This window comes from Sebastes umbrosus, chromosome 22 (genome assembly GCF_015220745.1).
Source record: "Sebastes umbrosus isolate fSebUmb1 chromosome 22, fSebUmb1.pri, whole genome shotgun sequence".
Classification (NCBI taxonomy): domain Eukaryota; kingdom Metazoa; phylum Chordata; class Actinopteri; order Perciformes; family Sebastidae; genus Sebastes; species Sebastes umbrosus.
In genome coordinates, this window is record NC_051290.1 from 13,417,167 (window position 1) to 13,432,053 (window position 14,887).

Below are 14,887 nucleotides of genomic sequence, written 5' to 3' on the forward strand. Positions count from 1 at the left end.
TTTGGTGTGTATATTGTTGTGATTGAATCCACTTCCTCAGAAACATCTTTGAAGCAGAAAGAAAAAGAAACAAGTCGATTTATGTTGTCAACAAGTAATTTTATTATAAATACGTGTTTTGCAGCTCAGCTGTCCCAAACTTTTTACATTTCACAGCCCGTTTGAGTCAGACGCTGCAGTAAAAAAGAGTTAATTTGTGTAAAAATAGCCCTTTACTAGACCTCGCGTCTGACAGTATAAAACGTTTTATGAACTTTTTCCCTCCATTAGAGAACACGGGAGCATATTATATAATAAAGTTTATTATATTCTAACCTCTTTGATTTTCTTTGTGCGAATACTATTAATAATAATAATAAAAATACTACTACTAATAATAATAATAATACCAAGGCTGTTTCTACTGTCAGTTCTCCTGTCCACTTTTTAACTATAATAATTTGCCACCTTCCAGTAAAATTAAAAATATGAATTAAATAATTCTCTACTAATGCAGTTCTGTAATAGAAAGAGGTGTTGATTTCTTCAGGAGTGCATTAAAATGTTCTCTCTGAAGTCTCTAGAGTGAAATCTTGCCAACAAGCACCCGGGCGCCATCCTTCATATTCATTAACGAGATCACCGGGTGATGATTGACAGGTCAGAGAGCTGGGTCCAGCTCAAGCCCAAATGTTCCGTCCAGCGAGGCCTTGTGGCGGCAGCGGCTGGCCACGATGAGTTCAGGTTCTACATTTGTGCTTCGTCAGTCTCCGGCAGCGTGTTGATAAAACCAAACATCTACTCTTCCTTGTCCATTTCAGTCACGACAGAGTAGCACACCTTCTGAATCAGCACGCCGCATTTAGCTGAAAGAGATGGAGAAAGGTTAAGTTCATCTGTTATTAGACTGAATCCAGCTGTAAACATCTGCACCACATTTAATTTAAGTTGACTTGAGTGTTGAGTCCGAGCATATTATTCTGTGGCTGTGATATCTGGTTGAAGAAATAGCAACCTGGCTGAGCCATCTCTAGCACTTTAGTTTGGCCAGGGAAACAATTCCCATGGTGCACTGCGGTTTGTGGTGACATTTTCATAAATAATTATTTTATTTACTTTTAGAGGGCTGACTGAACAATCTGGTATAATATCTATACATATGCATCCTCACAAAATATAGGAATATCAGCAAGTCATAGCAGAGTCATGAAGCCCAAAGACAACAATGGACAAAAAATGTTTAAAAGAATTAAAATAAAACAATTATAATATTTTAAAAATTAACTACTTGCAAAAAAACAAAACTAAGTTAGGAAAACATGGCCAGGAAAAATAAATAATATGAAAACAGACAAAAAAAATATCGGAATATTAACAAAGAAACAAAGTCTTCTGATTATAACCTGTTGTCAGTATAATAAATCCAGATTAACGGTACTTTTACTGTAAATCTCGACTGTTTTGTTAGATGCTCCTAATTTAAAATAATTGTGAGCTCAGTTAAAAATATTTAGATTTCTGTTGTTCGTGCCAAAAGGGACTAAGAAATTAAAATAAATATAAATAATAAATAAATAGATAAATAAAGAAGTTTTCCATTGTTTTTGTCCCATGTGGGAACATTAAAGGATTAAATACTTGACTTCCAATTTTTGATTTACTGTGTTTAATTTAATGCAGTAAATGCTAAACAATATTAATGCATCCCTTTAAAACTGCAATTTTATTGTTATATGTGGCCTGCAAATTAATATAATTTAGTTTCTTTTTTAATTTTTACTGTAATTATTTATTAGTATTTCTTTTAGTGGAGTTGCTGCTTCCTAACTCATCTGTTAGCTGCCATTCAATACAATACAATCTTAAGCAGCATTTCACTGTAGCAGGAATAGGGGGAGAAAAGTACAGAATAGCCCTTTTCAACCTTGACAGATGAATGTGAGGAAATAAATGAGACACACCTGTGAGCTGGGGAACAGAGACAGTGTGGAGGAGAACAGATAGAGGAGTGAGAGTAGCTAAAGGAGGAGATAACTGAAAGCTTAATCCAGTTTCTGCTCCAAAAAGGAAAAATAGTGATGTATGTAAAAGTGAACAGAGTGGCAGTTTTTCTCAAGAGCCGGCTGGGTTTCCTGGTCTTCCCTGGGCGACGAAGTGCTGCTGTAAGTGTGCTGATCTTGTTCAACTATCGCTGTGACCTGCTTGGATGTGACTGGGAACGTCCTCGTCTTTGTTGGACCTACACAAGCTAAGATAAATCTGCAACCCTCCAGCTTCTCCTGCCTCAGGTAAAAGTGCATCTTCTACCTTCAGCCAATTTACTATCTATTTTTGTACTGCCCCTTGAATTGCTCATTGCTTCCTTGGAGATTGGAGCACGCCTTTTATTCTCCTGTCTGGTGCCTGACTCTTACCTTAAATATTTGAGATAAATCTACACTACAACACCAATTTATTGTTTTTTAAAATGTCCAAGAGGAGTGAAACCTCAGTCAGGTAATTTGACTTAAAGACCCCTGCTGTAAAATCCAACAGAGATGGTTTTAATGTATGAAAACAATGAGACAGTCCTGCAGATCTCTTACCAATGAGACTCCGTAGCCGCATTGGCCTCTTGCTGGCTGGCATGTAGCAGCAGAGGAAGTAAACGGGCACTCCTGACAGGGCGATGCCGATGCCGATCAGGGAGTTTACGGTGTCACTGTAGAGCGGCACCACCACCAGGAAGACCGTGAGCAGACAGAAAACGATGGGGAAGAAGAGACTGAGCTGAGGGAGGAAGACATGAGACGATGGTCAAATTTAAACTGTATTTCTATAGCACATGTCTAAAGATAATCTCTTGTTCTGCTTCTTACCTTTAGTGGCCTCTTTCTGTCCGGCTGCTTCCAGCGCAGATACAGTTGCCCCAAAATGGACAGACCGACAAAGAACCAGTAGCTGAAGCTGTAGTAGTTGATGAGCCTGAAGACGTCTTCTACGCACAGGTATATCAGAGCCATGATGCCCTGCAGAGACGAACAAGACATGTGTTAGTGAGTCCATGGCAGCTAAATGAAACCACGTGACAACAGGAACTAAAAGATGACTGACGTTGAAGAGCAGGGCGGGGACGGGAGTGTAGCGGTGGACGTGGATCATGCACAGGGAGTCGGGCAGGTGGCCCTCTCTGGAGCCCACGAAGAACAACCTTTAGAGACACAGAAATATGCAACAGAGCGGTGATGAGTGGGTGCTGATAACAAAGGGATTAACGGGTTTATTGATAACAATTTTATGTAGACGAATCATTTAAAAAATAAAAAATATCCAAATGTCCAAACTCACCTGGAGGAAGCCAGGATGGAGGCGTTGAGTCCTCCGAAGCAGGAAAGAGCCACAGCTAAGGGAATAGTCCAGTTCATGACACCAAACACCTGGTCTGCAAACGTCTGGAAAGAGATTAAATGATGTAAGGCTGCACTTGATGAATGTAGACCCAAAGTAAAGTGATTTATTGAGCATTATATGCACTCACCACAGCCACAGCGTCACTGTCTAAGATTGCATTCATGGGGAGGACGGTGTAGTAAGCCACGTTGGTGAGAATGTAGATCACGGTGACGATGGGCATGGAGATAGCGATGGCCAGGGGCAGATTCCTGTAGTTCACACGAACAAACAGCAGAGGGAAGCAAAAGAGATGAGATATAGAGGCCTTAAACGTGAAGTGTGTGAGCTTCAGTACATGGGTCAAGAGCAGATCGACCCCGTGGGCGAGGGGAGGATTGGGATTGTGATTAGTTGGGGGTGTTTGTCACTTAATCTGCCTGGGAACTCTTGGGAGAGGCTTGTGATCCAATCACGTGTGTAGTCTTGCTTCATTTGATCAACTGTATGAATCACACCAAAAGGCTCAAACACACACATGCCTTCAATGTGACTGTGGTGGTTTCTTATTGACGTGGAGAAGTGTTGATCAAATCACACCAGAACTGGCAACCTGTATCCATTATGTTGCTTCATAATGCACTGGAAAGAAAGCGTTTCCTTTGGTTTTATAGGAATAATCCCACGAGATTAACTGTAACAAGTGTTTAAAACAAAAATAAAAATAAACTTGTCTTCACAGGAAACAACTTAGTTAGGTTTAGACAACAAAACTACGTGGTTAGGTTTAGGAAAAGACTGTGGTTTGGGTTAAAATAGCTCCGGAAGTAGCATAATTTAGGTACGGAAGTTAAGTTAATTCAACATTGACTTCTGGTTTCACACGGGGTACGAACGAAATGTACTATCAAAGTGAATTATCCTCACCTCTCTGGGTCTTTGATCTCCTCTGTGACAAAGTTAAGGGTGTCCCATCCCGAGTAGGAGAACAGAGCTGAGTACAGAGCCAGAGCAATGTGTCCCGGATCCTGAGACGAGCCTTCAAACATGCCCTCGAAGTTCTGTGTTTGACCTGGAAAACACCAACACAATCATTTAATATTAAGCATCACCTTAACCTCATCATTTAAACCGCAGATGTCATGTATAAAAGTCTTATTTATTTAAGATGAAAGAGAAGAGTTAATGACCTTGTCCGATCTTCACCAGGCCGGTGATGATGACGGCGATGAGAGCGATGACTTTGGCGTAGGTGAAGAAGTCCTGGACCCGGGTGCCATACTTCACATAGGCACAGTTCACAAAGGTCAGCAAACCTAAGGTAAGTGGAAATAACCAAACACACACATGCATAAATAAGGATTTATTACACACACACACACAGAAACCCTTTAACAGTCTCAGTGGGTGACATTTGCTCTGTAAACTTGAGTGTGTGCCAGCATGTTTCCGTGTGAGAGTGCGGCTGATTTAAGGAAACGCTGCTGCTGACTCAGGCTTACTGGCCTGTTGTTTTCCAGACGAGGAAACAGCTGAGTGCAGCACATACAACCTCTCACACACACACACACACACACACACACACACACACACACAAGTGCACACAGGTACAGTTGTGGAAGTCAGGCCAATTTTAAAAGCTTAAATAGATTGTTTGCGAAACCGCCGCTGATCTGACGACCTTGTATATTTCTGCTTGAGGTTGGTGATTTGTGACCGTTTGACCCAAAGAGTGACTGATAGGAAAAGTGCTACTTTTTCCTTATTGCCCTCCTTCACATTGAGCAGCATTGGCGTTCTTGGGAAACATGTTTTCGTGCTTCTTTCTGTGACTTATCTTTCTCTGGCTTCTTATCAGCATTTGATCCCTTCAAGTTCATAAACGTGGCAAAACAGGTACAGGAGCTCACTTTAAAAGAAAAACCACCTCGAGTTAAAAAGATTTCTTCTTGTGTAAATCCTCTACAAGCGCTGATTAAACAAACTCGCCTGCAAACCAGCTGAGTGGACATATTTCACTACGCCAAAGCGCTCCCACTCACACTTATCGCTCCACACTGACCTCCGTCAGAGACCAAAACAGGGTTACATCACCGCCCTCTCCTCCACGTTGACCACCTTCATCCTCCGCAGTGAGGGGATGAATCATAACACTATCATCTTCCATCACTTTGACAGGTAGAGGATCATAACAGGTCTTGTTCCCAACAGGAGGTCCGATGAGCGATGGAGAGGGAGGCTTTGCCACACAGAAGTAGAGGCGTGGTGTGTTGACAGTGAAAGGTTAGAAGGGTGGGAGGTGTGAGATCAGGTGTAGGAGGCCGGCTGACTGGTAGTGGAGGTCAAATATGGTCCAGATGTGAAGTGAAATGGAGATCTTTAAAAACTCAATTCAGCTGCTCACTAACTGTGAACTCACGTGCGGGTGGGAAGCTCTGACATCCAGGACTCCGGATGATGGCTGATGATGTTATTGAGTGAGTGAATGAGGAGGTGTTTTCTTACTGCTTGCAGATACAAATTTTGATTCTATTTATGAATACTTTTTGTAAAAGTTAAAGGTTTTATGTCTGTGTCAGATGTCTCAGAAACCCAGGAAGCAAATCTGCTTTTCTGATACATTTGAGATCACTGAATGTATTCCTGTCCTATGCAGTGTCTACGTTACATGTCTGAGATTTGTTGAAGCCCATTTCCACCAAGAAAAAAAAAGATAAAAAGTTAAAAGTCGATAATCATTAGATACAAAGTCAAGCTTTTACTTACTATTCAAAAGTTTGAGATATTGAGTAAACATCTGGATTTAACCATTTAACAGTATGTGAGTCAAGATTTGTACTTACTAAGTCATGATTATGACTAGAGCTGCAACGCAACACATAATCGATTAGTTGTCAACTATTAAATTAATCGCCAACTATTTTGAAAGAAAAAAAAGTCAAAAATCTCTGATTCCAGCTTCTTAAATGTGAATATTTTCTGGTTTCTTTACTCCTCTATGACAGTAAACTGAATATTTTATAGATCAAACAACTGATCGATTAAAAGAGAAAATAATCGACAGATTAATCAACAATGAAAATAAGTTTGAAAGTAGGAAGTTTCAGCCCTAATTATGAGATACTAAACAACGCTGAAGCCAAAAATAAATTTAAAAAAGTCCACATTTTGAGATGGTAAATCAGAATTATGACACAATAAGTAAAATAATTTGAGTCACAATTTGAGTTAATATTATGAGATTTTAAATTATGAGATGGTAAATCAACATTTTGATTTAATAAGTTTGATTAATTACGTTAAAACTTTGACTTACTATCTTATAATTTTGACTTAGTATCTAGTAGCAGTTGTAATTTTGTATTTTATTTTTTATCATGCATAACTTTTCATCATCTTTTTAAAATTGTCTTGGCAACTTTTGTTAAAGCTAACATACATTTTTTATGAGAAGTTCTGCCTAGAGCTAAGAAAAAATAGGATGTAAAAATTAACTTTTAACAATAACAGTATGAAGCTTATCCTAGTCTCAACTAAAATAGCATAAAACAGGGGTACAGGGCCACAGTTTCCCAGAGAGTTAAAGTCCCTCACTGACAGGAAATGTGTTCAGTTTGGTTTTAAGCTCCTGTGCTGAGCTGTCAGCAGCCCGTTCGCCTCTCAGGTCAGAGTCTCACTGCAGGACTTTACCTCACAGCTATCAGCCTCTCCTCCTCTGAGCACTGCTTATCGGTGCATGGCACAAGTGTGTGTGTGCGTGCACTTAAGTGTATGTTCATGCATCCATAGGTGGGTGGACGAATGAGTAATATTAATTGCAAACTAGCACAATATGTATATTTTTTATCTTGACTATCAGGGCTTGTCTGTGAGATATCACCTTAACAAGCTATCTGTGTGTTTGGCTTCTTGTCTCGGTTGCCTGAGCGTTGGTATTTCTTTGTGCTCGGTTGCCTCGGTGAGCACTTTTGTGAATTTCTTGTTAGTTAGATTGATTCAGTTTGTCAGCTTTGCTCTTTCTCAGTGCCATTGTGTTCTAGTTACCTAGGCAATCTGGGCCTCATCCATATACGAAGTTTACCTCTACGCTTATGAAAAGTGTCTGGCTGTTCCCACAACAAAAGAAAAGTCACGTGCGAGACATCATGCTAAGATTTCTAAATCTGAGATTGAGTAAAATGTCTTTTTTCCCTTGCTCTTCCTAATTAGTGCACACGTTTTAGGGTTTTGCTCAGTTCCTCTTTCAGCTCGTCTTTATGCTGCAGACCTGCTGACTGCAGCAATGGTGTCACCATTTTTCACTTCTCTAGTCTATAAAGCTCACATGATCTCTTTTAGACGGGAAACTGTGGCAAGCATTATCATTGTCTCATCATGTCCCTCAAACACTGACTCACTCTCTCAATGTCGCACCCACTCCAGATGTGTACTTACATATACAAGCGGCAGCCAGCATCCTGTTGGCCAAGTACGGAGCGATACAGGTGGGGAAGATGGGTTGCACCATGTAGTTGGAGAAGGTGATGGCTATGACGGCCTGGCTGGTCGGCTCTATGATCAGCAGCGACGTCCACAGGCGGATGAACGCCATGAAGCCCCCGAAGGCCTCCAGGATGTAGGCGTAGGAGGCCCCCGACTTGGTGATGGTGGTCCCCAGCTCGGCGTAGCACAGGGCCCCGAACACGGAGAAGATCCCTCCGATGGTCCACACCAACAGGGAGAGGCCGTAGGAGGCGCTGTGGATGAGGACACCCTTGGGCGAGACGAAAATCCCCGAGCCGATCATGTTCCCCACGATCAGGCAGACCCCGTTCAGGAGGGAGATCTCCTTCTTCAGCTTCATGGACTCCTCTGAGCTTTCAGGCTTCGAAGACGGGGGGCCGCCATTGTTCGCCTCTTGTGTCGGGGCGGGGCTGTAGGACGCCATTGTTCGTGTTTTTTTGTGGTTTATTGATTAATCAGTGAAACTGTTTTCTGAACAGTCACAATTGGAGAGTTTTTCGACCTTGATGGTGAGACTGAAGACTTCAACTTTTCCCTCCCCCAGTTATCTATGATCATCTCCTGCCATCTGTGGAGGAAACACAGGTCACATCAGTGATGCTGTTACCATGGAGACGGATTTGTCATGGCATACATACAGCAGATACTTGTGTTGTCCCAATCCTGTCCAAATGTAGTCAAACAAAAACATTATTTACATGCCAAGGGCGCTAATGTGGGAACAAACATGCAAACAAAAATCACATAATACCATGTTGTTGGATTTGAGGGCAGTTTAGTGGATTGGAGAGCCATTAGGGCCGCACAGCAAATGGCCTTTTAAGGTTGAGTGTATTGACAGAGAGAGGAGGGAGAGGAGCAAACACGCCACATGCCTGAAAACACCGGCTCTTCACTAGTAACCAGACTAGCTAGAGGAAGAATTACCGACCGAGACATTTTGACTCGTCATAGAAGACCAACAATCCACCGACACACACATGCGGAGTTTGAGAGCGTCAGCGCAGCGGCTGGTCACATGTTTTCCAAAGTTTATCATCCTCAGCATGTATGGAGCTTGATGCTCATTCACCTTTCTGCATGACTGGCTTCAATAAGTTAATGTCACTCTTGCCACAATCTGATGTACAAGCACACACAATTACTAATTAACTGCCCTAAACTGGATGAACTATTAATGGAGCTTTGAATGAGAGAGGGCGTGCTGCGTTAAGGCCAAGACCGCAGTGATATTACATTAAGATTTTCAAGACAAATTGGAGATCTGCTGAATTGATTGAGGAAAATAACTAAGTACATTTACCTAGGTACTGTATTTAAGTACAATTTTGAGGTATTTTACTAGTGGTATTTTCATTTTATGCTACTTTATACTTCTACTCAACTACATGTCAGAGGCAAGTATACTTTTTACTCACTACATTTATTTGATAAACTTAGTTTCAAGTGATTTAACAGATTCAGATCAGCACACACAAACTTACAAATCAACTGCCTTAAATTTAATGGAGTTTTGAATGAGTTGCTGCGTGCTGCGTTAAGGCCAACACACCCTTTTTGGATGATTTAAGGGTGAAAGGACATCCAAAGCATATATTTGGTTGTGAAAGTGCAGATGTAACTGTTGTTTCACGGTAATTTCCAAGACTATCTGTAAGTTTTCTTTCCCTCAACCATACATATCATGTTTAGACCCGGGTGACTTTCCACATTCAAATCACCAAAATGACTTCAGGGCATTTCTTGATGAGCAGAGGCCAACATAGATTGATCAAACAACCAAGAACAGTGACTTCAGATAAAATAGAGCTTAGAAACACAGGACTATGAGGTGTGTAGATAGTAAACAGAAGATGCTAAATAAGTAAGTCAGCGGGAGAAGAATGAGGATTAAAGACCAAATGTGAAATCTTATGTGGAGACTGAAAAGTTCAGATACCTTGAGGCAGCAACAGCAGATCAGCAGCACGTGGGTCCACCAAGGAGTGACTGTGAAGGAGAAGAAGGGATAGGAGATTGAGTCTTCCTGCATGTGATCAAACGCGTGCCACAGACACTGAGAGGCGAGGCTCTTACACAAAAGAGAGTGCAAGGTCCAAAAAGCTGCTGATAAATACAGTCCTTCATGAGTTACTCAAGGTTACATCCTGGATCAGGAAAATCCTCTCAAGTGAAATGATCCAGCTCGTCATTTATCACTGAAACTAACCTTTTATTATAATGAGGAGCTTGAATTATACCTGAATGATGCGTTTAGATATCACCTGGTTGCAGGATGTCTGTATTTTGTAACAGTAGTTGGGGGAAAAAAAGCCTAATTTGACTTGTTACATCTTCCTTTTTAAATATTAATTAAAGGCTAAATCTAGTTTCACCTGATTTGATTTCAAGGCACTTTTACATACAGTGCTAAAAGACAACAAGTGGGCTGACATGACAGATATGATAAATAGGCTGCTGTAAACTTAAGTATACACTGTAAACAATAGCTGTTAATTTACAGCAGGATTTCAACAGTATTAACCTGTTATTGCTAAAAACAGTGCTTTAGTGTTAATACAAAAGAAAACCTGTTAAATTACTTTAACTGAACTATAATGCATTCTTAAAAAACATCACTTTACTGCTGATCAACTGTCTAAAGTATCATCAGTAACAGTTTCATGCAGTATTTCTTGAATTCTGGGACCTGATCTGCACATGTGAGGCTTGTACATTGTACATGATTGTAAAATCAGTGAATTAGCTCGGTTCTTCACTCACATGTTGTTCTGGTTTGCATTCTGTGCTTGTAGCCAGCTATAGACAGACATTTTGGGAAAAGTGTCAACAAGTCTATTATAGCCTTTTTCCTAACAAGTGCCTTTAATTGTATTTAGTGTGACTATTCCTAAGTCTATTCATCTAGGCAAAAATAATGTTTATTAAAATGTATGTAAAAAATACAACCTAAATAGTTCATTAAAACAAATCAGTAAGATGATGTAAAAGAAAGGTGAAAAACAGCTATATAATGTATCTTTAAACAGTAAATTAATTGTAAAATACTGTGAAATTAATTTAAAAAAACAGTTCAAACTGTATTTTTCATTAACAGTACAAAGCTGTAAATTTCAGCGACAGTATAATAATGTTAATTTTACAGTAATATAAAGGCAACCCTGCTGCCAGTTCTTTGCTGTTATTTTACTGGGGAATTCTTAACAGTGTAAACACAAAAGTACTAGCACTTAAAGTATCAAAATAAAAGTACTCAAAACAGAAGAAAAAAATGTCCCTTGTGATGCATCTTTTTTCTTTCTTTTTTTTTAATAAGTGGGTCATATGTTTTGAATCATAACAATGTAGCTTGAACAAAAATATACTTATTTCCACAATTGCATAAATTAATTTTCAACAGATTTTCAAAATAAAAGGTAAATATTGTATTAATGCATTAGACTTTGGGAGAAATAGGTTTGAGTGAATGACAACATTTACATTAATTACAATTAATTTATAGATTAAATAAATAAATGAATAAAATTACAAAAAAATAAAATAAAGACATACAGTAGAACACTATTATCAACATTGTACAACACATTTTAAACTTAAAAAAATAGCATGGATTATCAGGAAAAAGCCCTCAGCTGTTTTTGCAGAGACTCACCTTCTCCAGACGTGTGTGTCTCCTCCTGGTTGGTGTCCCAACTTGATCCCAAATAATGTCTAATTGCATTCACCTCTCATTGTTCTTCCTCTTTGATATTACAGTCAACAATGCTCCTCTTCGTGCGTCTTTACGCAGCTGTTTTCCTCTGGTGTTGACGTCGCTCTGCTCTGTTCCTCTGCTGCTCCTCAGCTGATGGACTTGTGGCTTTTATGTTCTTCTGGTTTCTATTGCTTTACTACCAAGGAAACGAGTCACAGGAGGGGAGGGCAGGGCTTAATAGAGTCACATTGTGTCTCCTGAGTGACTTATTATAGAGTTACATAGGGTTTAATTAGATTATCAAGCACATCAAACAGCTGTTATAATCATACTGGTAGTCCTTTGATAAGTGGTACAATGAAATTAACAGCAAGGAAATGTGTTTAGAGATTTATTATTATTATTATTATTATTATTATTATTGTCTTTTGTCTTGCAATAGAATGCTTTTGTCTTGCAATAGAATAATAAATAAATAAAATACACTTAAAGTACCAAAAGTACTTGAGTAAATGTAGGCTATTTAGTTACCTAGTAAGTTACTAACTTACTAATATCAAAATATACTATTAAAAGGCCAGTATACACTGTTCTTGTTGTCCTCTTGTTCTGTTATTGTCTTTTGTCTTGCAATAGAATAATAAATAAATAAAATATACTTTAAGTACCAAAAGTAAAAGTACTCATTTGCCTCTGACAAAGTATAAAGCAACATAAAATGAAAATACTTAAGTACCTCAAAATTGTACTTACGTACAGTACTTGAGTAAATGTTGTCTATTTAAATTACTAACTTACTAAGCATCAAAATATACTACTAAAAGGCCAGTATTCACTGTTCTTGTCATCCTCTTGTTCTGTTAGTGTGTTGTCTTTTGTCTAATAAATAAATTAGAAAATGCGATGAAGTACATTTACCCAAGTACTGACTTTAGTACAATTTTAAGGTACTTACTTGAGTATTTTCATTTTATGTTGCTTTATACTTGGTCAGAGGCAAATGAGTACTTTTACTTTTGGTACTTTAAGTATTTTTTATTTATTTATTATACAAAAGACACTAACAGAACAAGCGGACGACAAGAACAGTGAATACTGGCCTTTTAGTGGTATATTTTGATATTAGTAAGTTATTAACTTACTAGGTAACTAAGTAGCCTACATTAACTCAAGTGCAATTTTAAGGTACTTTAAGGTACTTTACTTGAGTATTTTCCTTTTTATGTTACTTATTAAAGTATTCTGAATCTGGCAGTTCTGTATAATGAGTACTTTTACTTTTGGTACTTCAAGTATATTTATTTATTATTCTATTGTAAGATAAAAGACACTAACAGAAAAAGAGGACAACAAGAACAGTGAATACTGGCCTTTAAGTATATTTTGATTCTTTTGTACTTTTAAGTAAATTAGTAGAGTATTTCTACACTGTGGCATTACTACTTTTACTTAAGTAAAGTAACTAAGTAGCCTACATTTACTCAAGTACTATACTTGAGTACAATTTTGAGGTACTTGTACTTTACTTGAGTATTTTAGTTTTTTGTTACTTTATACTTCTACTCAACTGCCTGTCAGAGGCAAATATTATACATTTACTCACTACATTTATTTGATAAACTTAGTTTAGAGGGACTTTACAGATTTTCATTATAAATACAAATATCATCAACTAATAAAATATGATTTATTATTAAATATTAAGCTACACGGCAGTATATCAAGTAATTAAATTATTTTGAAATTGGCAATTTTGCATAATGAGTACTTTTACTTCCGGTATTTTTTTATGCTAACACTTGTAAAAGAGTATTTCTACACTGTGGTATTGCTTTTTTATTATTCTTTTTTTTATTAGGATCTGGCTGGTTTAGTCCTCAAACATAAAAAAAAAACACCACTTTAATAGATAAAAACAGAAACAAACAATATTTATTCAAGTAAGATACTTAAAACCCACAATCCACCCCCATACATTGTACAACATAGGCAAGACATGATTTTTAAGTCTAAGTATTGCAACTTTGACTTAAGTAAATGATCTGAGTACTTCTTCCATCACTGAGTGTTAAATAAAAACAAACAAAGAGAAGATGTTCATTACTCATCATATTGAGTCTTTACTGTGAAGTGTTTTCACTTGTTTGATGGGTGACAAAACTATGGACCATAGCTCCCTCTTGTGGATTTAAATAATACTGAAGGGTGAAGAATCACACAGAGTGTCTCTGAAGTGAAGTTTATTCTGACTTTGTGTCTTTTTAAAAATCACAATAGGAGAGTTTAAAACTTATATGAAGGAACTTTTATCTACTCTCACTTTCCTCCATAGTGGTGTTTAAATTACTGCATTTAAACCTATACTTGTACAGAGTATAAAACAATACCTACAGTATTTTCTCCACAAAAGCCACTCTCCAAACTAGTTTATCTCACCCATTGACTCATTAAAAAAAACAACATAAAAGCTGTTTTAAAAGCCCACTTGCATTTACAAACAGTATGCAATCATTTAATAAATGGTAACATATTGTAATATAGTTTTACGGATATTTTCAAGTGGTTTTAATGTACAGTATTTGTCAACAATTAACTTAACGTAGACTATAGTTTTACTATAGTATCATTCATTATCTGTTTATACAGCAGCCTCCACTTATGGGTGCCGACAGGAGGAGTTATAGTTGTTGACAAATACATTAATAAATGCACTTATTTCTGCTTACAACTACATAATAATACCATTCATTAAATGTTTATATTCTTCTTATAAATGCTAGTGTAAAAGTGTTATCCATTAGGGTTTGCATTTCTATGTTTTAATGATTTTTCTTTATAAACAAATACAAAAACTCTCTAATAAGCAATTTAAACAATTAACTGACTATGTGATTCTGTCCCATTCTAGTTGAATGGCACCAAAACCCCCTTAATCAATGACCAATGTTGGAATAAATAACTCTTTGTCTTCCAAATTGGGTTGATTCTTCTTTAATTGTAGGCTAAATATGCATATTAAATGACCTTTTAACACCTCAAAAAACTTTAGTCCTCCCTATACTGAAGATGATCGATGTCTACAGAGAGTTGATTAATGCGTATTGATGAGTGATAAACGTGTCACATGTGATCAACCATCTCCGTCACACCTGTGGACCATTCACCTCCACCTCCCTGCTCCTTTCTTTAACTGAAAAAACTATTAAACTGACTTTTTCTTCTTTCTTTCTTTCTTTTTTTTTTTGATTGAGACACGTCCCTTGTCGCCCACGAACGCATGTGGACAAACTTCTCACACATGGCTCCTTTCAGTCCCTTTGTCCCGCTCGCTGCCCTGAGCAT

General features: G+C 37.9%; 1 protein-coding gene across 1 annotated transcript; it reads right to left on the bottom strand.

Annotated features, from left to right (window-relative positions):
- Positions 1–78: 78 nt before the first annotated feature.
- slc7a7 (solute carrier family 7 member 7) lies at positions 79–11,704 on the bottom strand. The gene is made up of 11 exons (XM_037758728.1): positions 11,504–11,704; positions 9,791–9,840; positions 7,783–8,419; positions 4,539–4,664; positions 4,276–4,420; positions 3,497–3,620; positions 3,307–3,410; positions 3,073–3,169; positions 2,838–2,987; positions 2,565–2,748; positions 79–845 (listed from the first exon to the last, which is right to left on the bottom strand). Exons 3-11 carry the CDS (start codon positions 8,273–8,275, stop codon positions 778–780), a joined length of 1,491 nt encoding a protein of 496 aa, XP_037614656.1. The 5' UTR covers positions 8,276–8,419; positions 9,791–9,840; positions 11,504–11,704; the 3' UTR covers positions 79–777.
- Positions 11,705–14,887: the final 3,183 nt, after the last annotated feature.